Source organism: Arvicola amphibius, chromosome 12, assembly GCF_903992535.2.
Source record: "Arvicola amphibius chromosome 12, mArvAmp1.2, whole genome shotgun sequence".
Lineage (NCBI taxonomy): Eukaryota > Metazoa > Chordata > Mammalia > Rodentia > Cricetidae > Arvicola > Arvicola amphibius.
Window position 1 is genome coordinate 138111580 of NC_052058.2, and position 27373 is coordinate 138138952.

Consider the following 27373-nt stretch of genomic DNA (forward strand, 5'->3'; position numbering starts at 1 on the left):
GGTGGGCTTGCAGCTGAAAAGTCCCGAGAGCTAGGACATGGTCATTAGTCAAGGAGAGCCTTATATAAGCTGCCCTGGAACACAATATAAGGGGGCATTCTTGTTTCAAGGATGACCCGTGTGTCTCTCTCTCTCTCTCTCTCTCTCTCTCTCTCTCTCTCTCTCTCTCTCTCTCTCTCTCTCTCTCTCTCTCTCTCTCTCTCTGTGTGTGTGTGTGTGTGTGTTTCAATCTCCATCCCCTTGCCTGACTGGCAAACCGTCCCATGGTAGACAGGCGGTACTGTACAGGTGGCCTGCACTCACCACAGGCAGCCAGGACCATTTAATTGTGGATTCTGACCTCCAAAATGGTCATGCAGAACCAACATTTTCTCTTCACAAATTGTCTGGAGCATTTTGCTATAGTGGCAGAAGCCAACTTATACTGTTCGGAATCGGGGTTACAGAGGGTGAGCAGGTCTCATTAGCAGGCTGGGCAGTAGGGCAGGATGAGGTTGGCATGTGGTTGCAGGTCTCAGTCTAAAGGGGTACCAAAAGATTCCATCATTAAGATAAGCAACAATTACTGCGGTAATGCATGAAAATCCATCAGCAAAGCATCAGAATTTGTAACACAGTGCAGTCTTGCAGATTTTCCCTTTGCCTCGGGTTCCAGTGTGACCTCCAGGGAGGCCATGACATTGCTGTTGGATTTCTTCCACTCTCCAGCATTTGTTAGTGTTTTCTTGACTTTTATGACCTAAACCTTTTTTGCATATTAGGGGACCATCTTTCCAGTTGGGTTTGTCAGGTCTTGATGGGATTGTTACAGAACAATTTGACAGTGCGACACCAGTTGCTGTGGTACCTGGCCACATCTTAGCCTGTTTTCTGTTGCTGATGACAATAACATGGGAACGGGTAAGTTAGAAAGAAAACGTTGTTTATTTTGGCTCATGTTTCTGCAAGTCCAAAGTCAAGGGCCCATCCTGGCTGGCAGGGTCCAGGCTGGCTCCGGGTGTCACAACATGGAATCAGGAAGAATATGTTCATATGTTGAAGTATCCCTCCCTGTTCTTTTTTTTTCCTCATTTTTTTATTAAAGATTTCCATCTCCTTCCCTCCTCCTCCCCCTTCCCTCCCCTCCCTTCCACCCATACCCCCACTCCACCCCTCTCCAAGACAAAGAGCCATCAGGGTTCCCTTCACTATGTTAAGTCCAAGGTCCTCCCAGCTCCCCCTAAGTCCAGGAAGGTGAGCAACCAAACTGACAAGGCTCACAGTGAGCCCGTCCATGCTGTAGAGTTCACGTTCATTGCCGTTGTCCTTGGTTTCTCAGTCCTCCTCCACTGTCAGCCACATTCAGAGAGTCTGGTTTGGTCCCCTGTTCCATCAGTCCCATTCCAACTGGACTTGGTGGTCTCCCGTTAGATCTGTCCCACCGTCTCAATGGGTAAACGCACTCCTCACGGTCCTGATTTCCTTGCTCATGATCTCCCTCCTTTTGCTCCTCATCGGGACCTTGGGAGCTCAGTCCGGTGCTCCTATGTGGGGCTCTGTCATTTTCTCCATCCAATGCCAGGTGAAGGTTCTATGGTGATATGCAAGATATTCATGAGTATGGCAATAGGATCTGGACATTTCTGGCACCCTCTCCTCAGCTGCCCAAGGACCTAGCTGGGGGCGTCTTCCTGGCCACCTGGGAACCCCTCTAGAGTCAAGTCTCTGCCAACCCTAGAATGGCTCCCTTAAGTAAGATATATAATTCCTTGTTCCCATATCCACCCTTCCTATATCCCAACCATCCTATTCCCCCAAGCTCTTCCCATCCTCCACTTCACACTTTTCTCGCCCCATCCCCCCTCCCCCATCCCACCCCACCCCTCTGTTCAACTATGTTTATAGCAGCATTATTTGTAATAGCCAGAACCTGGAAACAACCTAGATGCCCTTCAGTGGAAGAATGGATGAAGAAAGTGTGGAATATATACATATTAGAGTACTACTTGGTGGTAAAAAACAATGACATCTTGAATTTTGCATGCAAATGGAGGGAAATAGAAAACACCATCCTGAGTGAGGTAACCCAGGCCCAAAAAGATGAACATGGGATGTACTCACTCATAATTGGGTTCTAGCCATAAATAAAGGACATCGAGCCTATAATTCGTAAAAAATCCTAGAGAAGCTATATAAGAGGGTGAACCCAAAGAAAAACATATAGTTATCCTCCTGGATACTGGAAGTAGACAAGATTCCCTCCCTATTCTTATAAAGCTACCAAGACTCACGTTATGGGGACTCCCCCCTTGAGATTATCTAACCGTAGTCTCTCCCGAAAGATCTCATCTCTAACCCTCAGGTTTAGGTTTCTACCATTTTGAAGTCTCACGGTGGGATTTGGAGGAGGCAAACCATTCTGAAGCAGCCACAGCCCCCCAGTTAGTGGTTCAGGGCTTCACCAGTAAAGCTTATGTAGGTCACTTGACTCAGGTAGTTTTTGATCAAAATTTACACGTAAAAGCTCTCTCCTTTTGCCTTTATAATTGTAAGGAGGTTGTATAGTACTACTTTGAAACCATACAAAACCAAAGCAGATATTCCTTTGAAACCTTGAGTTTACTCGTGCCTGTGGGGACTCACGGTTTCCTGGTTTAGTCAAAGGTCACAGCCCATTAGAATGTCTGTTAGTCTCGTGCCTTGCGTAGTCAGTGGGTTCCCTTCCATCCAACCTCTGTATCCTTTCTTTTGGGCTTTTGCTTGCTTTCTGCCAACCTATAATACTGCACATTCTTCTACCGCCACCGTCCCAGGGCTAGAAGCAGCCATGGCCAGAGTCCTGCTGCTTCCAGTAGGAAAAAGGTGTGTATGAGCATCAAGAGCTGCATTCGTGATGTGCTCATTGCTTCGGGTATTGTCGTTCTCGGGCTGTGGGCTCAGGTTGGGACTCTGCTTCTGTATATACGTATACCTCATTAAACCATGTTCAGACCCTGTGACAAAAGGAGAAAAATCTTGTTTTGTCTCACAGTTCGGAGAGGTTTCAGCCCGTAGTCCCATTGCTTCTGGACCTATAGCCAAGCAATAGGTCCTGGTGACAGTATACAAGGGAACAAAACCACCAGCCTCATGTCAGCCAAAAAACGAGATATCTGTATCTATATATCTATATATCTCTCTATATACATATATGTATGTATATCTATCTCTATATCTCTATCTATCTATATATCTATATCTATATCTATCTATCTATATATATATCTATATATATATAGATATGTATATATATATATATATATATAGAGAGAGAGAGAGAGAGAGAGAGAGAGAGCGCCCTGGGTCCTACTATTCCCCTCATTGGCCTGTTCTCAGTGATTTCATTTCCTCCCATGAGGCTCTTTATAATGGTCCTAACTCCTCCCGAAGGCTGATGACCAAGGTTTTGGCACATGGACTTTTGGATGACACATATCCAAACCACAGCACACACACTTACTGCATGTGTTTACTTCTCTGTCTGTACTGAAAACTGAATTTACAGGGATGTCTTATTCCAGTCTTTCCCCCAGGTCGTGTGGATGACCTTCTCCAGTGGTGGGAAATCTGGCTTCTGTTGGTCTTGATGTATTGATCTGTTAATGCCCCTGCGGCTAACCCATCTGACGTGTTCATTGATTTCTATCCCCAACTGGGCACCTGCTAATAATCTGGATGTCCAGAATGGGTCACTCTGCCCTCCCTCAGATGCCCTCAGGATCTCCATCACTGAGGGGGAAGCCTTCCTCACCTGCTGAGCTCCAGTGGTAGTGCCTTGCCCTGGGTGTCCCCAGGCCCTCCCCTTGTCCCTTCCCCACACAAATCATGCCCTCTCCTTAGGACGGAAACCTCCTGGAGAAAGAGTCATGCACATCACTTTTTAAATCAAATCAGAACGGAAGTGAATACTTGGGATAGTGAACAATAACCAACTAAAATTCCTTAACTAGTAAGCTCTTTAGAATGGAAGTCTTCAGAGTACAGTTTCAGAAAGGTTGCAGCTATGTGCAGGACAGCGCCAGGCCAAGTGGGTATAAATCAAGCTTCCTCGTCAGAAACTGGGCTGTTTTGCTTCAGCAACTCAAGGGAAGAAAACATGAAGTCTCCAAAATCAAAATTAATGTTATTTTTTTTTCAGGGATTTGCAGGAGGTTGACCAGCCTAATTGCACCATTTGGGTGTGTACGTGCTGGAGAACATAATTTTTAAAAAGGACTGAGAAATTGTACGGTATCTTAACTCGGGTGGGATTGTAATTATTGCAGTAACTGAATGTGACTGTGTGTATATGTGACTGAAATGGGAAGCTGTTTGAAAAAAAAAACAACAAAATGTCCATTCTATCCCTCTGGACTTCCTTAATTATAAATACCAGGTAGCCTAGCACAGGCTAAATATAGGCCTGGTGGCCATCTCTATTTATAACATTTTTAGTAGGAAGTCACCAGAGCAATTCAGAATTAATTTGGTGTGTAGGTTTTTACGGGTTCTAATTAGTTGTGTTTTTCTTAAGCCGGCCAACTGGGATCAATAGTGTTATATAACTGAGCCCAGGGGACCATGACCTAGACGTGGACTCTTCCAGAAAGCCAAAGCCTTTGGAAGATGTCAACCCAAAGAAAGACCGGCAGCTCCAGAAGCCGCTAGCTGCAGCTGCAGGGAAGAGGGGCTAGAGACGGCTGTGTCCAGCCAAGGGCAGGCTCCAGGAGTGATAAAGGGATGGGTTTTTATTTTTTATTTTTTATTTATTTTTTCAGTTGGAAGCTGCAAAAATCGTCTACCCATTCATTTGGAGACCTTGAAGGGTGACATTCCCAGGTCTGCTTATCAGCTGTTCCCTTGAGGCGAGATTTAGTTGCTCTAGCCTGGGGAGGTGGGATGATGTTTTCCTGGACTGTAGGCAACTCCCTACAAAGCCAGCTTTCTGGCCCTGGGGCTGGTGGACTTTTGGAAGACTCTGAATGTCATCTGGGGTGGAAGTTTTCAGTAGTGGCTCTGCTGCACATCAGACACTGTTGATTAGGTTGGGACTCCTCCTCCATTCCTTCAAGTAAGGCTGTCTTGAAGAACACAGGGTGAACTCCAGCTGGCAGCACTACGGGGCTCACCCCCCAAGGGTGAGAATAAGTGCTTGTGCTTAAAATAAAATCTCAAAAGACTCGGCTCAGACACAGCTCTCACACTCCCCTCCTGTGGCTCTGCAGGTTCTTTGCGCTCCTCACATCTGTGGGTGTGCTCCCCATGAATGAACTCCAGGCGCCTGAGTAGATGAGCTACGCCTTCTAGATAGCTCAGAGGCTGTGTCCGCCTCAGCCTCCAGCCGTGAGTTGGTGTCCTGCCTGACTCCACCGCACAATGCTTTCCAGTTTCACAGCTGTCCTGGAAGGGGGACTGGTTGGGAGAGAGTACAAAGGAAGACAGGAGGGAAGGGACTGGGGACGGTCCGTCCTGCCTCTGTACTCAAACTTTCCCTGAGCTACTTTATATCGGTGGAATGACATCTATGTGATGTCTATTGGGTCTGGAATTCTGGAGATTTGCTTGGCTTTGCAATGTCTTCCATACACCAGAGACCCTGGCAGGTGCTGTGATTCCTGCTGTTGGGATTTCGGCAAAGTGGGGGGGAGGGGGAATGGTGAGAGCCGTGAAGGCTACAGGTGGGCCAGCTGAGTCTGGGACATCTGGGAAGGCTTCCTGGAGGCAGGGATGACGTTAGGATAAGATTACCAATAGCAGGAGCTAGTGGAGCCAGGGTCAGAGATCCAGCACAAGCAACACGGGGGGATGAAGCAGCAAGAGAAGGGCTCTCACACTTGGCAGCATCTCTGAAGGACAAGCCTGTGGCAAGAGAGGTGGCCTGGCTTGGTGGCGATCGGGATGTACTCTGTGAGGGACTTATGCTGTCCTCTGTGTCAGGGAGGAGCTGGGTAGGGCTGGAGTGTAGAGCCGTTGAAGAGATGAGTGGGCCGGCTCAGCACCCTGAGGCTTGCCCCCGTGAAATGGGGCAGTGGACCATTTAAGGGACTGCTTTGAGAAGGTTTAGGGTGAGGGTGATGGCGATGGCTGCTCTAGTTGTGGTGGGAGTTGTCCCAAGCCTGAGGACAGAGACGAGACGCTGAGAGTACGCCCCAGTCTCCCAACGCCCTGACCTTGACCATGCAGGGTACTCAGGATCCATCTGGATGAAGGGAGGGGAAGCTCCAGAGAGGCCAGTGGCCCCAAGATGAGTCCCAGGGTTGGGGGAGGGAGTGGGACGTGGGAGTCAACTGGCTGGTGGAGAGAAGGATCAGCCTCCTAGGAAGGGCTCAGCTGCTCTGTTGCTCCAGGACCCACAAGCCCTGTCAGCACCCAGACTGCCATCTGGGGTCAGGCCCAACTTGCAGTAGATTTGTTGGAGCTATTTGCCGGGTTCTGAAGTATACCACAATGGGGAGCCAGAGACCTGGGGCTTCTGAATCAGGGCAGTCAGCACCGGCTCCAGCAGCCCACTTGGGTATGATGGTTATGAGAAAATCGCGGATTTGCCTGTCTTTGGTCATATGTATCCATACACCTGAATGCTATGTATTTGTAAATACAAACTCCTATATGTCCATATACATATGTAAAATACATTCAAATATTATAGAAACATAGTAAAAAACACACATGTATATCTCTCTCTGTGTGTATGTATGTATGTATATATATATATATATTTATGAATATATTTCAATACTTGGGTATTTCACACACAGCAGACCAAAACAAATCTTCATACAACACTGAGCCATCCATCCATCCACATACACACAGAGGCACAATGGAAAAGGTATTGAACTTAATGTGTGACACTGATAATTTCCCTTAGAAATGGAAACGAGTAGGCACTTGCTGAGCTATGTGGCCCAGTGTGCGTAACCTCCTACCGAGGACAGACATCAGGTTTTTGGGATGTCCATGGCAGCTATTGGCCTTTAATTATTCAAAAAGATAGAGGTTTGATGATGAAGAACCCTAGCTGTATTGTTAACAAGATATGTGATCTTGAAGAAACGACTTCACAGTTCCACAGCATAGTTCCTCTGTCTGCAAGATGAGGTTAGACCTAACAGCTAGCTCCCTGAGTTGTGAATCCATCTTAACTGGGATGGGCGTGCTATCTGACGCTTGCCTTCTGAGCTCCGGGCACTCAGAGCAAGTTGGAGACAGCTAGGGACAGAATGGGGCATTTGCTCCTAACTCCAGTCTCTCTTTGTACCTTCCTTGAATGCACTGGGTGTCTAATTATCTAGTGCTTTTGAAATGTCTAATAGAGCCTCCTGTTAGGGAGAATTAAACTATGTTTGACTCTGTTCTCGGTGAGTTCTTTGATCTCATTTCTTCCTATGTTCTGGTTGAGAACATTTAGCAAGGCCTTTAATGATGTTTTAATGATATTGCCAGTTTTACCAACTAATGTATATAGTTACATATTGATATTGAGTAGCGAGACGTGAGCATTTGATATTCGGCAAACTTTTATTGGATAGTGCTCTCAGAGACAGATTCCGATGAAGACATTGTGAAAATACCGTGGGCAAGAAAGGAAAACAGAACATATTGAAGTTTTATGTTAGGATTTAGGAAACAGTGCCTTACACTGCAGCAGGCAGCGTTGCTGATAAAGAACAGACAGAGGCTTGGGAAAGGTAGAATGGGATCAGACAGGAAGGCCGTAAGTCTGATGGGGCTAGCTCCTCCTGTCCCCCCAAAGGGAAGGGGAGTGAAGCTGCCCCCGGCTTGTGCATGGAAGTATTTGTGGCACCCTGTGTATCTATCTCTGTAACAAGGGGCTATTCGGAGACAAGCTTGAAAAATGGGTGTGCAGGGTTGTGGACACTGACCGTAGGAGCAGAGCCAGTGTCTGGCATAGACTATCCCAGGCCGTGGCCCAGCGACTGCAGCCCAGGATGGACAGCCAGACAGCCAAGCATCTGTGTTAATATGAATGAGTGTCAAATCAGGATAAGGACATTTCTAGACTGGGCGTGAAGCTCTATGGTACATGCTTAGCATGTATGAGACTCTGTTCTGTCCCCAGCACCGATTTTCTTCCAGAAAAGGATTTTTGCTGCCTTCTTCTGCCTTTTCTGTCCATAGGAGTCCCTCATTATCTGAGGGCTCACATCTGATAGTTGTAGTTAAGCACAGTCAACCTCAGCCTAAAAACATTAAATAAAAGATTCTCAAGTACTTTATACTTTATAGCTTACATTACTTTAGAATCATAGATATATTTATATTTATTGTGTTTGTTCTAGTTTGTTATTAAATGCTATGCCTAATTTTATTAATGCATTGTGAGCATGTATATATAGGGGAAAATCATAATATCTATGGGGTTTGGTACTATTGGTAGCTTCAAGTTTCCACCGAGGCTCTTAGATAGGAGACTCTTCTATATTATTACAAGTCTTGTGTCTGCCAGTTTAACCGTGAAGTTAAACCAAGGGAATAGCAGTCATCTCAAGTCTTACTTGTGAATTCATATGTCAATTAGTGTCAGTTATCTTTGCTGGTCTTTGGACAGAATGGAGGTATTGCTAATTCAGAAATTTGGAGCTCCCCTCCCCCCACCGTGTGACACTGGAGCCTCAGTCTCCCCATATGATGACCTCCTCTTACAAATGGCACAACTGAGGTGGAGAGAGTCAGAGTCACAGGAGTCAGGGGCAGAGCACTCTCAGGTACCATTTGGTTGAAGTCAGAGAGTGGACCCATCCCCGAGAGACTCTGTCCAAGCCTGGGGCCTGCCACCCTGGTATCCTGTCATCTGTCTTCATGACCACAGCCTGAGGAGGGAAAAAGCAGTTTCCAGGCCTCGTAAGTGCTGCTGAGGCAGGGCCAGGTGAGAACTCAAGAGCTGAAACAGCAAAGGAGGAGCAGCAGGAAATGGCCACATAAGCAAACAAGTGGGTGTGACCAGTCCGGTCATTCTAGAAGTAGGACCTGAGGAATGTACCCAAAGGAAGTGAAAGCAGGACTCGGGCAAATATTGGCACACCCCGTCCATAACGGTAGCATTCACAGTAGCCAAATGAGGAAGTAACCTGTGTCTGTCATCGTGGGAATGGATATATCCAATGCAATGTTCATTGGCCTTAAAATGGAAGAAAATTCTGACACGTAATACAGCATGGATAACCTTGAAGTCGTGATGCCAATCAGGAGGAGCCAGGCACCAAAGGCCAGATGCTGCCTGGCTTTGCTGAAGTAGCTCACTGTGTTAGCAGCTAGCTTTGCAAGGGCAGGAGGATTCCTTGGCTGATGGCCCCTTCTCTTCTGCAGTGGAACTCAACCCTCCTGCTGACTTGGACATATGTACAAACAGGTGCAGTGCTGGCCACGGCTGACCCCAGAGACCATTTGCCTAATTAGTATTGTGAGGGTCATTTGTTCTTTTCCGTCTTCCAAGACCTGGTGGGCCATTTCTAAAGATGATCTCAGGTGGCCCAGAGACAAGGGGACCAGGTGGCCTTGGAACTTTTAAGGGAAGGCATGGCTCCCCTGGCGTGTCTCAGCTACCCAGAGGCCAGTACTGCCCCGAATGACCTCCAGGACCAGCCCAGATGGCAGGTGGCTCTGCATGGAGTCATTTATTTACCATCAAATTTCATTCCCCTGTCACCATTTCTCTACAAGGGAACTGACTTGAATGCTCAGACTTAAAAGACCAACAGTTGTGTACCCTGCCCCCTCACACACACAGGGATAATGATGGTTCATGGGCGTACTTATTTACTAATTCCTGCTGGACAGTGAGGCTCCATGATCGCCTTTGGTTCATATAGGTCTGGTACACTTTAGCAGTTTTGGGTCACTTGTTTAGAGAGTGAGCAATAGGAATCACCTGTAGGAAAAGAGAAAAGTGCCTGTGTATAAGATAGGGCAGAAACAGTTGTTGACTGTGGTTTCTTGCCCTGCCCCATTCCCACAATCATTAAGTCCCAAAGAAACCACACAGAGGTCTACATTAATCATAAACTGATTGGCCTGTTAGCTCAGGCTTCTTATTAACTCTTATAACTTACATTAGCCCATTATTCTTTTTTTTAATATTTATTTATTCATTATGTATACAATATTCTGTGTGTATGTCTGCAGGCCAGAAGAGGGCACCAGACCCCATTACAGATGGTTGTGAGCCACCATGTGGTTGCGGGAATTGAACTCAGGACCTTTGGAAGAGCAGGCAATGCTCTTAACCTCTGAGCCATCTCTCCAGCCCCTAGCCCATTATTCTTATCTGTATTAGCCACATGACTCAGTACCTTTTTCAGCGGTGTAATCACATCTTGCATCTTCTGTGTCTGGACAAGACTGCAGAGGTAGCTTCCCTCTTTCCAGAATTCTCCTGTTCTCATTGACCTGCCTCTACTTCCTGTCTGGTTGTCCCGCCTATACTTCCTGCCTGGCTATTGGCCAATCTGTGTTTATTTAAAATATGATTGACAGAATACAGACCATGGTCCCACACCAAATAGTAACGTTTGTGATGGCAGAAAAAGATGTAGAAAATGAACAGAAAATAGGAATTACAGGTAACCTGCATGTAACCGTGCATGGGGTACTAACTACCTACCCGGAACCCTGCTTGTCCCCTCATATACATATAGGTCTCTCATTCAGATCTGGAAACGATCAACTTGCAAAATGGTACTTAACGTCTCATGAGGAATGAAAGCCCAGAGAGGGTCAGTCCAGGATTTCCAACAGAAAGAGTCAGGCAGCCTGCTTTATCCCAAATCCACAGCATCTGAGACCTTAAGAGAGGAATGGAGGGGCCTCAAAAAGGAGCCTGAGAGCTAATCCCAGCCCCCAGTAAGCGCTGTCATTGGTTAGCACCGCCCTAAGCTCTCGGCTCTGATAGGTTGACACTTGACTGTCTCAGTACTTGATGTTTTCTGTGTGTGAGAACAGAACATGCCAGAACAAGCCTGAGTAGAGGGGCTTTATATTTTTAATAAAAAAGGGCTGTCTCAATGTAAGAACAGGAAGCAGCCGGGCTGCCAGACTGGCTGGCAAGGAAAGATGAGGGTGGCAGAGAACCCAGCAGAGCCTCTTTTTATACTCACTCTGTCTTCTTGTGCAAAGATGTGAAAATGGTCGCTCACAGTGTCTCAATCCTGTGGTCTGTCCTAAGGACTGTCACTTCATCTCTATTGGGCATCCACAAGTTAGAGCAGACAGAATGGCTGTGATGTTGGGACAGCTGATGGTGTTCTCCTGGGTAAACTTTAGTCCTGGTGAAAGTCAAGGGGAATCAGTAACACAAGATAGCATAAGGGTAAGTAATCTTTTTCCCATTTTACTCAGAAGGGATTGAGATAAACAGGGATTGAATGTCCTTGCTCAAAACCACATGGCTAATGGTAGGAAGAGTTTGAATGAAGCTTATGTGACTGAAAAATCTATATGTAAAATCATCACATCTAAATTGCTCTAGAGGCCAATTACAGTAGTATATACATATACATGATATGTACAAATGGATATCATGTACATATGGATATATACTTATCATGTATATATGACATGGACACACATATAGGACATATATACATGTATATATGTGATATGTATAGATGGGTAATACTACAGCATACATTATATAGTTATAAATCATATGTATGCATATAAATAGATACACCTACTTACCTCTTCCTACATATACATATATAGATAAAGTGTAGTTTGAAGAATAGGCACAGTAAGATATGAACAACGGTAATGAGTAGAACAATGATAGTAATGTGTCCATAAGATGCAAATTACTTATTGCTGGAATTTTCCATTAAGTGTTTGCGGATCACAATTGACTACAGATTACTCTGTAAGTGAAATCGTGGGTGCGTGGGTGCAGAGGTGGCTTCCTTAATCTTCAGTCCTTCCTTGTGTCAGCAGCCCAGCTGGCTGAGAGGGGCCACAGAACAGTACAGGTGTGGGTCCAGACCATCTGCATTTTCAGACGCCGCTTCTGAGGATGGTGGCTAACCAGTGATTTAATACAGCCAGTGAAAGCTAGGATGAGCAGGTCTCTGAAAGCGATGTTCTCGTGCTCAGGAGTCTTCAGACACTGGGCAAGTCGACATGACGGGAGGGGGCGAGCATCAGCCTTTCTTGAAGACGGCATCAGACCACACGGCTTTTCTTAGTTCCACCTAGTCTCAGGCTGAAATCTGTCCTGAAAAACTGCCCATAACAGAAAATTGGGACACCCCAGGGGTCTGGATGTTCTCATCTGACCTCTTAAAACCCGGAGCAGATGGACCAGTGTGTTTTCTTTGGCTTCCACCAAGCACTTGAGAGTGAGTGTCCATTCTTAGAGATTTTGGTTTACCCATGGGGTGGAGAGGAAGGAGAGTGTTTACAATGGATATTTTGGAGTAGGACCTGACTTGACACTAACTTAGCTACCTCAGGGATACTTGACCCAAAATAAACACTAATTCATGTCTAAAAATCTTGGCCACAATAGTATAAACTTAGACAATATTAACCGGTAAGTGCTGATGGAGTTTGTGCTTCCTCAGAAACATTATCTAGGGTTGTTTATCTAAAAAGAACTTCCGGTTCATAAACATTGAGTGTGTGCCAGAGACACAGGTGGGGAGCAGGGTGGGAAGGCTGTTTGCACTGGAAGCCTTGGGCAATGGGAAGCAGTTGTGGGAAGGAGAACTTTGAAGCTGTCTGCAAGGTGGTATTGGAGAAAAGTAACCCCCGCCTCTTGTTTTGCAGATCGGAAACCTGGACAATTACTACCATTTTTACCACAGCAAGACCTTCAAGCGATCAACCCTAAGTAGCAGAGGCCCCCACACCTTCCTCAGAATGGACCCACAGGTATGAGCAGGGCAGGAGCCTAGAGTACCTGGCACTGCCCTCTTGAAAGTGGACCGTAATGCGACTCTATTCTAAAATTTTAACTTCAGTATCTACTTTGAAGAAAATGTAGCAGAGATATAGAAACATGTCAGAGCCACTAAATGCCCTTGATGTTTGTGTCTTGGTCAGAGAAAAATACTTGACTTTAGTTAAAATGTTGAAATCTACCAATATTTTAAAAGTCAATGCGGCTTGGAAGATATCTCATTGGTAGACTTCTTCTCCAGTACTCACGAGACCCTAGGCTCCACTCCCAGTGCTGCAAAATGTTAATTAAGAAATGCAATAATTATTACAAAAGATACAGATATGATTCATACCCATAAATCAAAACCCTTAAAACAAGTATTTAATAATGATATAGTGATCAGGCAGAGAGAAACTCTTTCCTGGCTGTTATGACACTTATCTTACTGGTTGCCATGGGCTTAAATACCAGGGCATTAAATATGGCTCTTTCCTTAAAAATTTATGTGGTCTCTTTCAGATTTAATTAAATTCATTTGAAAAGTATTTGTGTAACCCTTACTGACTGGGTCAGTAAATTATGCTTCCTTCCTACCTATATTTGAAATTAACATTGGCAAATATCAGTCAGAAGATGCCTTTGGTAAGATCGGGAATGCACAACAGTCTGGTGGGCCTCTCACAAGTTCGTTTATTCAGTAGGTACTTACAAATACCTGCTGTGTGGCTCATTCTGCCTACAGCAATGAGGCTGATAGCTGGGCTGACCAAAAATGAAGCAATAAATGTGATCTGTCATAGGGAGATCTGTGAGGAGAAAGGGTGCTCATGTGAGGAGCAGCACTAACCACAAAGGAGTGTGGTCCCTGATAGGCCAGCCTTTTAAACATAGTAGTCATCTCCCCTTCAAAGCAATGTGCTAAATGCCACTCTGAACCCACTGTCTGGTGCACACAATTAGCCCGGCAGTTCCCAGAGAACATCTACAATAAAGTTTCCATGAAAGAGGAGTTTTTCAATGTTGCCACAAGTCGCTCCACTGGCAATCATGGCTTCACTGTTGACAAAGCTGAGGGATGGGGAAGCCGGTTCATCCCTGATCACAGTGATGAATTACTTCGTGCTGGGGCATCACTCTGCAGCACTCTGGTTTGAAGTACAGGGAAGGTAGCCCCATTCATGGAAGTGGACTGTGAAAGACAGAACTATCCCGAAGGTATATGTGAATCCATTTTATAGACTAGTGGATGAGAAGATGGATGGATGGATGGATGGATGGATGGATGGATGGATGGACAGACTGATGCAAGGTGGACAGTGGATGGATATATGGATGAATGGGTTTATGGGTGGGTGTATGGATAAATGGAGGGATGGATGAATGGATGGACACATGGATGAGGGATGGATGGATGGACACATGGATGATGGATGGATGGATGGACACATGGATGAGGGTTGGATGGATGGACACATGGATGAGGGACGCATGGGTGAATAGATAGGTGGACTAGTGGGCGAATGGATGATTAGATGGATAAACACAAGAATGGATGTTAGTCTTTCAACAAGGAAAAGAATTTAATGTTTATTAGTGCACACCATCTCACCTAATTACATGGGTTATGATTATATCTACTGTGCTCACAATAAGGAACATGGAGAAACGTTTTCCGAAGGAGCAAGGGCACTCCCTTTCCTTAGGAAGCAAAGCCATACCATAGCTGCTCAGCCTTCCAGAGTGAGAGAAAGTAGGAAAGAGTGGGCCACATAGTCCTCAGGGCTGTATAGAGAAGGGCAACAGGGCACTCCATTCCAGGGCACCCCGTTCCAGGGCACAGGCTGAACACGCAGAGGTTTGACAGGTCCTGTGATGCTGACAGTGACCCCTCCATCACCTGTCATCTTAGTGGAACATCTAAGCTAACAAGGGAGTCACCACCACATGACCCCACCACGGTTTCACTCCGAGCAAGTAGTTGACGTGTCTGGTAAAGGCAGCTTTTCCTTCATCTGAAGTCCTACCTCTCAGGGAGTTAAAATTTGGGACAAAGTATTTGTATAGGGAATGTTCTGACATGGATGCTCTTTGCCAAGAGACTTGGCTCCTGGCCCTCTTTCAAGGGGGCTTCCAAGAATTAAAACTGCTTCTTGGTGTTCAGACAAATAGCAGTCAATATAGGAGACAGAGAATACATTGTCTCCTTCCTGTTTTAAACCTTTGTGGTATTTTGTTTGGGTTAGGGGTGCTGGGGGTTGAACCCAGGACCTCCCATATGCTAAGTGAGTGCTCTTCTACTGAGTGACATTTTAAGCCCCCTTTTGCATTTTTTTTAAAATTTAGAAACAGAGTTTATATAACTTGCTTTGGCAGAACTTTTGATCCTCCTGACTCAGCCTCTTGAGTAGCTGAGATTACAAATGAGACCCACCAGCCCTGGCAATGTTAAACCTTCCTTAGCTCTCTCCCTGGGCATTCTTTCTTTTCCAAAAACATTAACTATATAATTGTGGAATTCAGAGCTGCTCAAAAGGTCCCATAATCGTGAGGCCACAGTGATGCTGAGACAGAAGGTTTATGCATGGGCCATGCAGGCAGGGAGGCGGGGACATATTCCAAGGGGTTCCCATGGCTGGATGCCTTTAGTCCTACCTGTATGCAACAGCTGAGATGTTCCGCTGATTTATTTTGGGTGTGTTGAAAGGACTGTGTTCAGTTTGGTTCTGGGGACAAAGTGTTCCCGGGGATCAGTTGTTTTATTTTATGTGATACAGGTGTTCATTCTGTATCACGTGTGGACCCAGACCCTACTGTGGAACCCATGGTAGCATAGGATTTATGGCAGTCCTCCTGCCTCAGTTTCCCAAATGCTGTCATTACAGTTGTAAGCCTCTGGACCCTGCAGTTGTATCCTTGAAGGAAGCAGAAGGAAGGACAGACTTCCTAGGGCAAGACTCTGCCTTTGTTAATTTTTCCAAATAAAAGTCCCTTTTACCCAGTTTCGTAGCTCCTGGCAGGGCTGCCATCCAAGCATCCTGCCAGTAAAAAAAATGAAGAGAAAAAAGGTGAAAAGCCAGACCATCCCAGCCCTGCCTACAACCTGCCCGTGATTGGCGGATGGTCACCCTCCGTTCTAATTAAAGCTTCAACCCCAGAGAAAGCATAGAAACCAATTAGGAATTCAGAACCACAAATGAAATACCCCTGTTTACACGGTCTAGTTTTAAGGCAAGCCAAATGAGTCAACTGTCCGTCTAATGAATATTTACTTTCCCGAGTCATTTCCAATTAACTGTTTGATTAAATCAGCTGTTTCATAGGATTATGTAGTTTTGTCTCTTCTCTGAACCATTTTCCTACATTAGCAAAGCCTTCTTATGCTACCTTTACATCTGGAATATTCTGTAATTAATATTATGAACAAAAGGAAAAGATGATATAATACTATTCAGAGACATTGGAACGTAGTTGCCCATGTGCAGGAATGATCAAACTGGAAATGAATGTTATAGGGCCTCGGAGGAAAGTCCAATCGAATACAGATGGTATTTTATTTTAGTCATTCCAGTCTCTGTTGTATCAAAGTGCTTTGATGAGTGGTAGAATTTACAGTCCACCCCAACATCACATAAAACCGATGGGGTGTGCATTTGTTTAAAGAAAATACAGGAGGGAGGCAGTGAAGTGGGGGTGCTCGTCTTTAGACGCACAGATACGTATGTGCTATGACACCTGCTAGGCGTCTTTGGACACTGATCCTATGCTGGCATATATCGTCACTTTCCATACATTCTTTTTTAAAAAATACACATATGTATTTACTTTTATTTTTTGCGGATGGGTGTTTTGCCTGCATGTATAACTGTGCATCATATGCATGCAGTTCCCGTGGAAGTGTGGAAGACTGTGTTAGATCCCCTGAAACTGGAGTTATAGACAATTGTGAGCTGACATGTGGGTGCTAGGAATTGAACTCGGGTCCTCTGGAAGAGTAGTCAGTGCTTTTAACTGCTAAGCCATTGTTTATACTCTTAATTATCCTTTATATGACTTACCCTGTCTTTGAAAGAGCCATCTTGCTTTGCCTTGTTGATCAGCCCTATCACAGGGAGAAAAACCCACATATTCCCAGTGTGCAGTATCAGTCCCTGGGCTTTCCTAAGGGCTGTCATTTAAGCAAGCTGAGAGTGTTTGCTTTAACTTGTTCTTTTGCTAAACGTCTGGAGAAGGAAGGGCAGATGTTACAGAAGCCTCGGCCAATAGCTGAAAGGGCTCACAAATTTTTTAAAAATTACTCGTTCTGATTCTGTTCCAAGCTGGCTTATAGTGTAGACGCTGCTGCCTGTCTTCCAAACCCTGCATTTTAGCTCGATGACTCTGGTTCAGCCCTTTCTCTTCCTTTGGTGCTCAGCCAGTTGGATGACGGAAGTGGAGAGATGGAGCTGTTATTGGAGGGGGCCTCAGTGGCTGCTTCCGGGCAGTGGGGGCCTTCCAGCCGGTGCCTCCAGTCAGTAATTCCATGTTTCACAGCCGCAGCCTGATTTCAGGGCTGCGACAGGCATGCTGCTGTAGGATGGGACTTTGCCCCAGAGTTTAATCAAAGCTCGGGTTTCTTTCCAGCGCTGAAGCAACGTTGAAGCAGATCTTTCCATTAACCACAGATGGAGTTTTATCTGACAGTTTGTGTGTGGGAGCTGTTCAGATGGCAAACAAACAGAAAGTTCCTGGCAAATAGGAACACACAGACAGCGAGTGACCACAGTGGTCTTGGGGATCAATGGATTATGTAATAGGCAGGCTGCTTCTGCCCAGGGTGGATCTGCCCACGGGGGTAGGGAGAACTCTCTAGGCACCCTGACTGGAGGTCTCCTAGACTGTCATTCTCTTCCCAAGGAGTACAGAAGACAGCCACGAGTTGCCTCTCTTCATCAGAACTGATTCTAGGACATGACTACTGGCAGTTGGCAAAGGATTTGGATTTTAAAATGCACCTTAAGATGATGTTTCGTAATATTACCTGCATACTGGCACTTCTGCTTAGGTGCCTCGGTGACATCCCTAAGGCCTCACAGTCTCAAAGAGAAGTATCCCTTTGTGTTCTCTGGCTTGAGCTGGCGATCTTGCCCTCCCCTACCTGCTTCTTTGGTGGGGGCCAGCCCCCTTCCTGCAGAGTCCTGTCCATATCCTGATTGCTGTCCCTTGCATCACAACACCACCCTCCCTGATGTCCTCCTGAGAGCTCCCTAGTCACTTCTGGCCCACAGCTAACCTCTTCACACTCCCAAGGGATCCTATGAAACTCCCTATTGCCACTGTGTCGAGTGGACACTACCCCTGTGGTTCCCCTGAGCCCAACCTCGCCAGGCTTTAGAGTCCCCTTTGGAGGACTTCTCTCTTCACCCCATTCAGCCTTTGCTCATCTTTGTTCATCTTTCCTCTTCCCAGACTCTGGTCTCAAATAGCCCTGCTACCAGGAAGCCAAGCATTCAATCAAAATTCTCAGACATGGTCTGCTCCTTCTACAGTTGTATATTTGTGGTCTAGATGTAGCCTGAATGGATGCATACCATAGTATTTGATAGGAATGACAACCACGACTAGTAGTTTGCTTGGGATATGGGCAGTGACAGACACAGAGTTGGCAGGAATCTGCATATGGTGTCACTGAGATCTAGAATGATCATCCAGTAGCGTCATCCAGTAGGCTACCACCAATAGAACCAATGGAGAGGTAACGGGAAGGCAAACCAACCAGCTTCATAGATGCTCTTGGGAAGAGGAGCTTGGACATAGAAATACAAAAGCCCATTTCTTGCCAACATAATACAAACTTGCTGGGAGCCAAGGCCGTATCTCGTTTGTTTTTATTCTCCCTACAAGCCCAGCAGTTGCCCAGTAAAAGCTAACAGATGCTAAATAAATGTTTATTGAAATGCCCCTCAATTTTCACTTGTGTATACAGCATCTACCTGTCTTCATTTGCATACCAGCTTCTTTCTTTCTAAATGTCTGGGATAGAAATTGTGGCTCACCCTAACTCACTTAAAACGAAGCCCACAAGAAAGCCTGAATTCTGAAAGCCTTACCATGTTGCCAAAACCATCATGTTAGACACCAGCAGTGTGGATCGGTGTCTGCTAGGGTTGCTGTGATAAAGGGCCACAGACTGGGTGGCTTAAATAACAGATGGTTCTGTCTCACAGTCATGGAGGCCAGGAGGAGAAGATGAGGGTTTCTGCTGGGTGGATTCTGCTGAAGTCTGCTGCACATTGCTGTGCTCCTGCTGTGTCCTCACATGGTCTCCCTCAGTGCACATCTGTGCCCTAATCTCACATGAGGACATCAGTAATAATGGATGAAGGCCTCCCCTAATGACCTCACTTTAACTCAATCTGTCTCTTTAAAGACTGTCTCCAGAGGTTGGGGTGTGGCTAGTGGCAGAACACTTGCCTAACATGTGTGAGGCCATGGGTTTGAGCATCACAGTCTCATTCTGAGATACTGGGGCTTAGGACTTCAGCATAAGAATCTAGGGGGAGACACAATTCAGCCCTAAGGACTGACCAAACTGGGCTGTGACCACAGCTCTGTCTTCAGTAACTGGAAGCCGGTGACGGTTGATGAGAGATTGGCACTTTCTAGCACCTTCTATGTCCTTCAGCAAAGTGAGAAATAACTTACGGATGAATGAACAGTTTTAATTTCCAAAGCACCCACTGACATATTGCTCACATTTTTAGCATGAATTCTAATTGGTCTTAATAATAAAAACCCGGAGTCAAATATTAGGGTGTAAAAGCTGAAAGATCAGAGAAACAAAGCAGCCAGCCACTAGTTCTTACCCCTGTGGAATCCTCAGAACCAAGGGGGCAAGATCCTGTCTATATGAATCCTTAGACTGAATTCCCGAAACTCATGTCTCCCTTCCCCCTGCTTTATATTCCTCTCTCTGCTCAGCCATCTCCTGTCTCCACTTCCCTAGTGCTGGGATTAAAGGCATGTGACTCCCGTGTACTGGGATTAAAGGTATGAGTCACAACTGCCTGGCTCTGTTTCTGTTTTAAACTGGATCGATCTAGTGTAGCCCAGGGTAGCCTTGAACTCACAGAGACTGCCCTCTGACTCCCCAGTGCTGGGATTAAAGGTGTGTGCCACCACTGCCTGGCCTCTATGGCTAACTAGTAGCTTAGGTCCACACTCTGATCTTCAGGCAAGCTTTATTTGTTAGATCACACACAAAATATCATCACACTAAATAGAATTCAAGAAATGGCTTCTACAGTGTTTTTCTGTGGCTGCAGGTGAAGAGGGGAGGGGAGGGGTTGCTTCCCTGTTGCCTTGGTGACACGAGAGGGTAATACTGGTGGGATTCTAGGCTGAGTTAGAGTATGTTTTATTTCCTGGGTTTCTTAACTTTTTCCCATTGTCTACTGCCCTGGCTTATGTATACAATTGGCATAGCAACCGGGTGTCTACTCGATGCCAACCCCAAGCAGAAGTGCAGCACTCCAAGTGGGCTCAGGCATCCTACTAAGACCAGCTCAGATGAAGCCAGAAGCCTAGATAGTTCTCCTGGTCTCCAAGGAGGTGATCGCTGTCACATCCACAAGTGCAGAAAAAACCCTTTCATTTCCATGAACCTAGTTTAACCCTATGGTTTTTTGTTTTGTTTTGTTTTTTGAGGCAGGGTTTCTTTGGGTAGCCCTGGCTGTCTTGGCACTCACTCTGTAGACCAGGCTGGCCTCGAACTCAGAGATCCACCTGCCTCTGCTTCTCAAGTGCTGGGATTAATGGCGTGCTCCACCACTGCCCTGTGATCTTTTCGTCATTGCTGCCACTGTTGCATTTTAATCCATGAGTTTTATTTCCTTGCTCTAACACAGTACATTGTTCTTAGTTTAAACTTTCAAAGTGGCCAATCAACAACTTTTCATCAGAGACCAAAGGAGAAAAGCGCAAGGGAGAAAGAGTCAGGAGGTCAGGAAAGTCTAGAGGCAGCAGCACATCTTTGTCCTCTGCTTAGTCCAACACAGTGGGCAACAGTAGGGCATGTAGATGGGAATGACACGCAGGGACCATCGAAGCCATAACTACAGACATAGAGCCATCGAACTCCAAATAAGAGGGCCATTGCCTGCCCTTTCTGAACAGAGACCAGGAGGAGTGGATGGGGGGTGGTAAGTGGGGGGAGGTGGTGGAAGGGAAAGAGAGGGGAAACTGTGGTTGGTATGTAAAATAAATGAAAAATATTAATAATAAAAGAGCAGGAGGGCCTTTAGTCTACTCAGAAATGTGGGTAGCATCAGGACATCCAGCGTGGAGGCACGAGCCAAGGACATTTTCTTAATGTTTAAAATTTTTGCCCTTCAGTAAAAATATATGCTTTTCCTTTTATGTTCTCGTGATGTAGGTGGTCGAAGAGGAGGGCAAGGGGTGGCCAGACGTCTGGCTTTTTAGATTTACTCCGTGTTCCTAATCACAGTGAGACCGAGGCCCTTTTGACAAACAGATCAAGGTTATGGTAGAACAAAAACCCCATGCCCATTCCTGTAGCGTTTCCACACAGTTCCCAGAAGTCCCAGGACTCCAGCTTGTTCTTCCACTCCTTTAGGGCTATGGGTCCAACTTAACTTCCTCTCACGTCTGTACACCTCTTGTGCACACGCAAGCTGTATGGGGTTGTGTAATCATTGGCGAACATTCTCTTCCTCACCTAACTCGCCATGTTGAGCTTTTCAGCAGGCTGGAAGTTGGCCCAGCAAGGTCTTTAAATCAGTCAGCATAAACTAACTGTGATCACCTCGTTGAGTGCAAGGACTTAGAGATGGGCTGGCCAAGCCCACACACTTCTGTGGTTTGGAAACTGAGGCCCTGGCAGGATATCTGACTGTCTACACAGGCCTGTTTCCCCAGCTGCTCCCTTCTGCGGGATTCAATGGTTCCTGGGCTCCGGGAACAGGGCCTCTGATTCCTCTACTGATCTGCAGGGTGGGTACTCAGGCTGCCTTACCATACAGAAGTCCCTCTTGTTCTTTTACATTTACGGAATAAAGTCCACTTCTCTAATGAAGCCAAAAGGCACAGGGGAGAGAGAGAGTTGCCAGGAGCTGTCCCCTTTGCTCTGGGGACCACTGTGCATGGAGCACAGAATCCATTCAAGGCCCAGTAGGAGAGACCCACTGCTGAGTGCCTAAAGAGTGGTTTGGTTCTCATATGTGCTTTCCCCTGCCATCCTGTGTAGGAGCTTTCAGTACAGAGGCCTCTGTGAATGTCCTTTATTGTCTTACCTCTATCCATCCACACTGTGAACCCTAAGCTCGCATATAGAAAGGGGCCTCCCTGGGGAAGCTTGCTGGGGTTTCTGAGACTGTAGCAAACCCTTCTTGGGCAGGAAAGGGTTTGACATCATACATGACTTTGGGTAGGGCACAAGTAAGAGTCTTATGCTCTCTGTGTCAGGACTGTCACATGCAAGGACTTTTCAAAACAGCCCTTTGTTGTTAGTGATACCCAGGACCAATGTGTCAACCGGGCTCTCCTCTCAGAGGAAGAGGAAGCAGCTAAGGATGCCACTGGAACTAGATGAACAATGAGGTCACACTAATGGCCCATGACACCTGCAGGCTGTTTCCTGCAGCCCTGTCAGGCTCTCCCCACACTCCCCAGCCCTGCCCTCTGCCACTAGGCCTCTGCTTCTTCGTGTGGGATCCTATGGCTGTCTGTAAATGGTATCTCATCTTGTACACATTCCAGAGAGGCTGGATTTTCACTTGACTTCTAGAACGAAGTTGGACATTTGCTGGAAAATAAAATATAGGGTTGGGGCGAGGCGGTGTGTGGGCTGCAGTTACTGCCAAAGTGCCGCTCTGCGTGGAATCCTGGGAAGACTTTCCTGGAGCAAAGAACTTTGTAGGGTAATTCTGGTGTCAGCTTAGCAGGAAACAAACAGAAGTGGAGAGGAGAAAAAAAGGGGTCAGAATAAAGTTTAAAGAAATCAAAATGAAGACGTTTTGCAACAGTTGGCCATGGGCAGGGTTTGTGCATGGTAGGAGTGTGTTTAGTAGCCTTGCTCCCAGCCCAAATCACTTATTGTTGATGTTCCACAAAAACTAAACAAACATACAGTAGTCAGTACCCAAGCTGGCTGTGGGCATGCCAGTACATGCCTGTATTCCAGCTTTATTAGTCTGCAGCAGAGGGTTGTAAGTTCAAGACCAGCCTGAGCTACAGAGTGAGTCCCAGACTCGCAGAAGCAACATAGTGAGACCCTGTCTCAAAAAAGAAAAAGAGATCAATCTAAATTATTTTTTCAACTCAGAAGTATGTTCCTAAAAGTCTGTTTATGGTCATATCTTATACACGACCCGAAGCATATTCATATTTAAAATCTGAGTCACGGCTTCATTTCTTCATCCAGGAAGCATTAATGAACTCCATCTGAGTGTCATGCACTGCCGAGCATGGTGAAATACAACAGCAACAGGACTTAGACCCTGCCTACGTGGCTGTAGGGCAGCATAGGATAAGTGGACCACCGTTTTAAATTCACTTTTGTGTCACATGCCAAATACCTGAGATAAATCAACTTGGGACAAGGGTGGGGGGTGAACTAGAACAAAGTATAATGGTATAGGTATAAAAATGCCACAATGCATTACTCAGTTTAATAATTTAAAGTTTGATTTAAAAATAGGATATTTTTTTCTTTTTGCCTCAATTTCGGAGCTTTGAGTTCATAGTTATCTGATCCTACTGCCATGGTTCTCAACCTTCCTAACACTACGACCCTCATGATGTGGTGACCCCAACCATAAAATTATTATCATTACTACTTCATAACTGTGAGTCATAATGTACATATCTGTGTTTTCTGGCGCTCTTAGGTCAAGCCCTGTGAAAGAGTCATTCAACCCCCAAAAGGGCCACGACCTACGGGTTGAGAACCACCATCCTATTTTTTTGTTCCTGTGACAACATACCACATCATAAAGGGAGCACATGACAGGGAAGGTAGATTCGCCCCACAGCAGCTGGGGAGCAAAGAGCAAGGAAGGTCCAGGACAATATCCCTCAAAAGTGTACCCCAGTGACATAGCTCCCCCAGTCCCCTGCTGGGGATGAAGCCCAGTACCTTGTACATGCCACTAGGCAAGCATTCTACTGCTGGCCCACAGCGCCAGTCGGGACCTCACTTCTTCAAGGTTAGGCTCGCACCACGCTTGCCAACCGTAGCAGCTCTAAAGCCGTGCAGTCAGAAACGGAGGCCAGGGCCACTCAGACATGAGCTTACTTGAGTTTAGACCTTGTTTTTCCAAGTTTCATACTGTGAACTCGAAAGCCGAATCAATATGTACTGTTGTCTCTTGCTGTATGTACATTTCTCACAGGGAGAAAGTCTGACCACCTCACACAGTGTACGGCGTCTGGTGCAAAGGGCGTGAATGAAGCTTTAGTGGGAAGAGATAGTCAGGCCTGCTGCCAGAGAAGCACGAAGACTTCCTATGTACACTAACTCTCTTAGGAGAGGGGCTTATTAAGACCCATTGCCTTAACATAATGCAAAATTCATTTTGTTCATCTTTTAAAGTCCCCGTAGGGTTTCTCAGTCTCAACACTGTCTCAAAGTCCAAAGTTTCTGAGATTCAAGGCAGTTTCTGAACTACAGCGCCCTGTAAAATCAACAATCAAATCACATACTTCCAACATATAACAGCACAGATTATACATTACCAACCTGGAAGGGAGGAATGGGAGCGTGGTGAGGAGATCCTGGACTACAGCAAAACCGGATTCCAGCAAAGCAAACACAGCTCTGTGGATCTCCTGGTTCCAGTGGCTTAAAAGTCTCCACCGTTCGTTCCAGTGTTGCAGTCACTGACACGCATCTCGAGACTGGTCCCCCTCCCCCCGTCTGTCGCTCCCCTTGGCAGCTAACAGCTGAGGCATCGCTGATGTCTGTGATCTCCTCTGCAGCCCAGGTTTCCCTTTCACAGCTTTGTAAAACAGGACCCCCCTGCCACAGTGCCTGGCCGTCATGGCTCTCTGACACTACAGAGGAAGAAGAACCATGATCTTTCCCCTCTTGTGTCTTTCATACTCTGGAGCCAGCAGCAAACGGGCAACACTGCCAGGTTTGGCTACAGCTTGGGATGGCCCCTGCCCTCTTGAATCACATTGGCTTTGGGATCAAGTTGTTTCCTAGAAGCAGAAGCACTACGGGTTCTCTTTCACAAGTTGGGAGCTTGGTGGTGAGGGTTAGGAGATAGGGGGTCTCCCCTTGAACACCCTTCCCTTTGTTCCAGTATAGTTGGCTTTCTCCTTAATGCTGCTGATCTGAGCAGTTATAGCCCCTCTTCCTGTAAAAGGAGCGGCAGGCCGTGTCCTGCCACCCAGCTCCCGCATGGCTAGCTTTACACCCAAATAACAACACACAAATTGTATTCATTTAAACACTGCTTGGCCCATTAGCTCTAGCTTCTTATTGGCTAGCTCTCACATCTTGATTAACCCATTTCTAATAATCTGTGTAGCACCACGAGGTGGTGGCTTACTGGGAGGAAAGATTAAGCATGTCTGACCAGGCGCCTGGCTCCATGGCGTCTGTCTCACTGCCTTCTTCCTCCCAGAATTCTGTCTTCCCCGCCTACCTATTTTTCTGTCCTATCAAAGGGCCAAGGCAGTTTCTTTATTAACCAATGAAAGTAGCACATACACAGATGCCCCTCCTCCACCATCTTCCAGTACAGGCTTTGGGTGTAACATTAAAGCTTTTTAGTGCTTTTCTTCCTCTCTAAACTTTACGTCTTGTATTTTTTTTCTACCCTGCCTATTCCTTTTAACTGTAGACCTGCATAAGAGTTGTTAATAGTAACCAAGCCACAGGTTCAATGCTATGCTTTGAAATCCTCTCAGCCAAAGAAATTAGTTCATTGATTTTTTTTTATTTAGCCTCAGGCAAGTTCTTAGGACTAGGGTGGAAAGTGACCAGATTCTTTGCCAAGTATCGTAGGGATTGGCCTCTAGCCCAGTTCCCACTGTCATTTCCCTCTGGAACCTCTTCAGCCACAGTCCCTGTTTCTTGCAGCACTCCTGCCTTCCAGGCTGCTTATGGAATGGCCCATCAAGCCCCGCTTACCGCCTTTAACCTCTTTTCTAGTCCCAAGTTGCAAAGTCTTCTTCCGTATTCCTTCAGAACAGCAGCATGACCATGTTCTTGACAGCAACAGCCTGCTCGCTGGTTCCAAGGTCTGGACTGGTTCCTTTTCCCTTGCTAAGATAAGAATACCAAAACTAACACAGCTTACAGAAGGAAGGCCTTATTTAGGCTGTAAGCTTCAGAGGGTTGGGAGCCCCAAATGCGGCAGGAATGGGGACTGGATCAGGAAGCTGAAAGCGCACATCTTTTCTACAAACAGGAAGCAAATAGAGCTAACTAGAAATGCAGAAGCCTCCATCCCCCCACCACTAAAAAAATAAAAAAGTCTGAGCCCATGGTGGACATTCACACTCATTCAAACCACGGTAATGGGCAATACTTAACCCAAAGAGATTCTCATGTTGCTTTTTCTAATATAGATAACTACATACTCAGGGTAAAATAGTCCAAAAGACACGTTATCAGCCCTCAGCTCCTCAACATTTGCTTTCAATTTCTACAGAAGCATCAGTCCCAAGAGGGATCTGTTAGAGACCTTAGTAATATGGTCTTTTGCTGTAAATCATGTTAGTCATGGACATAATGAGAGTCTTGGACACGCCTAGGCAAAGGACCCTTCTGTGTGCATGGGTGGTTTTTGTCTGATGGGGGAGGTGAAGCTTCAGCCATTTGGTTTTGGGATACATGCATATTTCTGGCCTTCTTAGAGTAGCTAGGTGGCTCTAATCTGAGAGCACCCACACAGAGCCTCACATCCAGCTGGGGTGGGGGACTGGCATGTTGGCCTTGGTCAAGAACCAAGTATGTTTACCCTCGTCTCCTCAGAACTTAGCACTGGGCCCATGGAATTCTCCTGCACATCTCTGTTGAGTGAGCAGGTGACTATGTGATCCCAGGATGACCAACCACTATGTAGAGAAGTCAGGATGGAAATTTAGCTTATTCTTTATGACAATCCAGAAGTGAGCTTGGGAGTCCTGTTGCCCTTTCCCAGAGACAGGTGAGGAGTTAGGCAGTGGCCAGAGCCTGAGAAAAAGATTGGGTGCCAGCTAGCCAGGTTAGCCATTGTGCTTATGCTGACCCGGGTCCCTGTTCACAGCGTTGACCCTAGACAGCCCACACTGGGTACATAATCCATGCTGTTTGGTTTCATTGCTCTGAGACTGTCGTGGTCACTTTCACCTGTCACTGGGAGAGATTTATAACGAGGAGAGAGAGCATACTGTTGGGAACTCCAAATCGTATTGTACATCCAGTGCTGTCACAGCTCCCTCCCACCCCCGCAGAACCGTGTCAGCATGGGGCCCTTCCCCAGAGCCCAGCCA

The 27373-nt window shown here is 46.2% G+C and overlaps 1 protein-coding gene and 2 long non-coding RNA genes across 5 annotated transcripts in view; 1 reads left to right on the forward strand and 2 right to left on the reverse strand.

Moving 5' to 3' along the window:
- Positions 1 to 27373, forward strand: part of Pcsk6 (proprotein convertase subtilisin/kexin type 6) — a 187502-nt gene that overhangs the window by 38841 nt on the left and 121288 nt on the right. Inside the window, exons 1-2 of one of the 2 annotated variants that reach the window (XM_038313478.1) lie at positions 11216 to 11326; positions 12778 to 12882. In XM_038313478.1, coding sequence (XP_038169406.1) covers positions 11231 to 11326; positions 12778 to 12882 — 201 coding nt within the window. In that variant the 5' untranslated portion in view covers positions 11216 to 11230. Of the gene's footprint in view, positions 1 to 11215; positions 11327 to 12777; positions 12883 to 27373 lie in introns of those variants that run through there. The other variant, XM_038313476.1, reaches the window with a different exon arrangement.
- LOC119802535 lies at positions 7500 to 14203 on the reverse strand. The gene is made up of 2 exons (XR_005283455.1): positions 10622 to 14203; positions 7500 to 9889 (listed from the first exon to the last, which is right to left on the reverse strand). It is a non-coding gene; the product is annotated as an uncharacterized LOC119802535 (long non-coding RNA).
- On the reverse strand, positions 14448 to 25395 carry LOC119802534. 2 transcript variants are annotated; one of them, XR_005283454.1, is made up of 3 exons: positions 24627 to 25395; positions 16948 to 17616; positions 14448 to 15927 (listed from the first exon to the last, which is right to left on the reverse strand). It is a non-coding gene; the product is annotated as an uncharacterized LOC119802534 (long non-coding RNA). The 2 variants fall into 2 exon arrangements; XR_005283453.1 differs by having other exon boundaries at positions 14448 to 17616.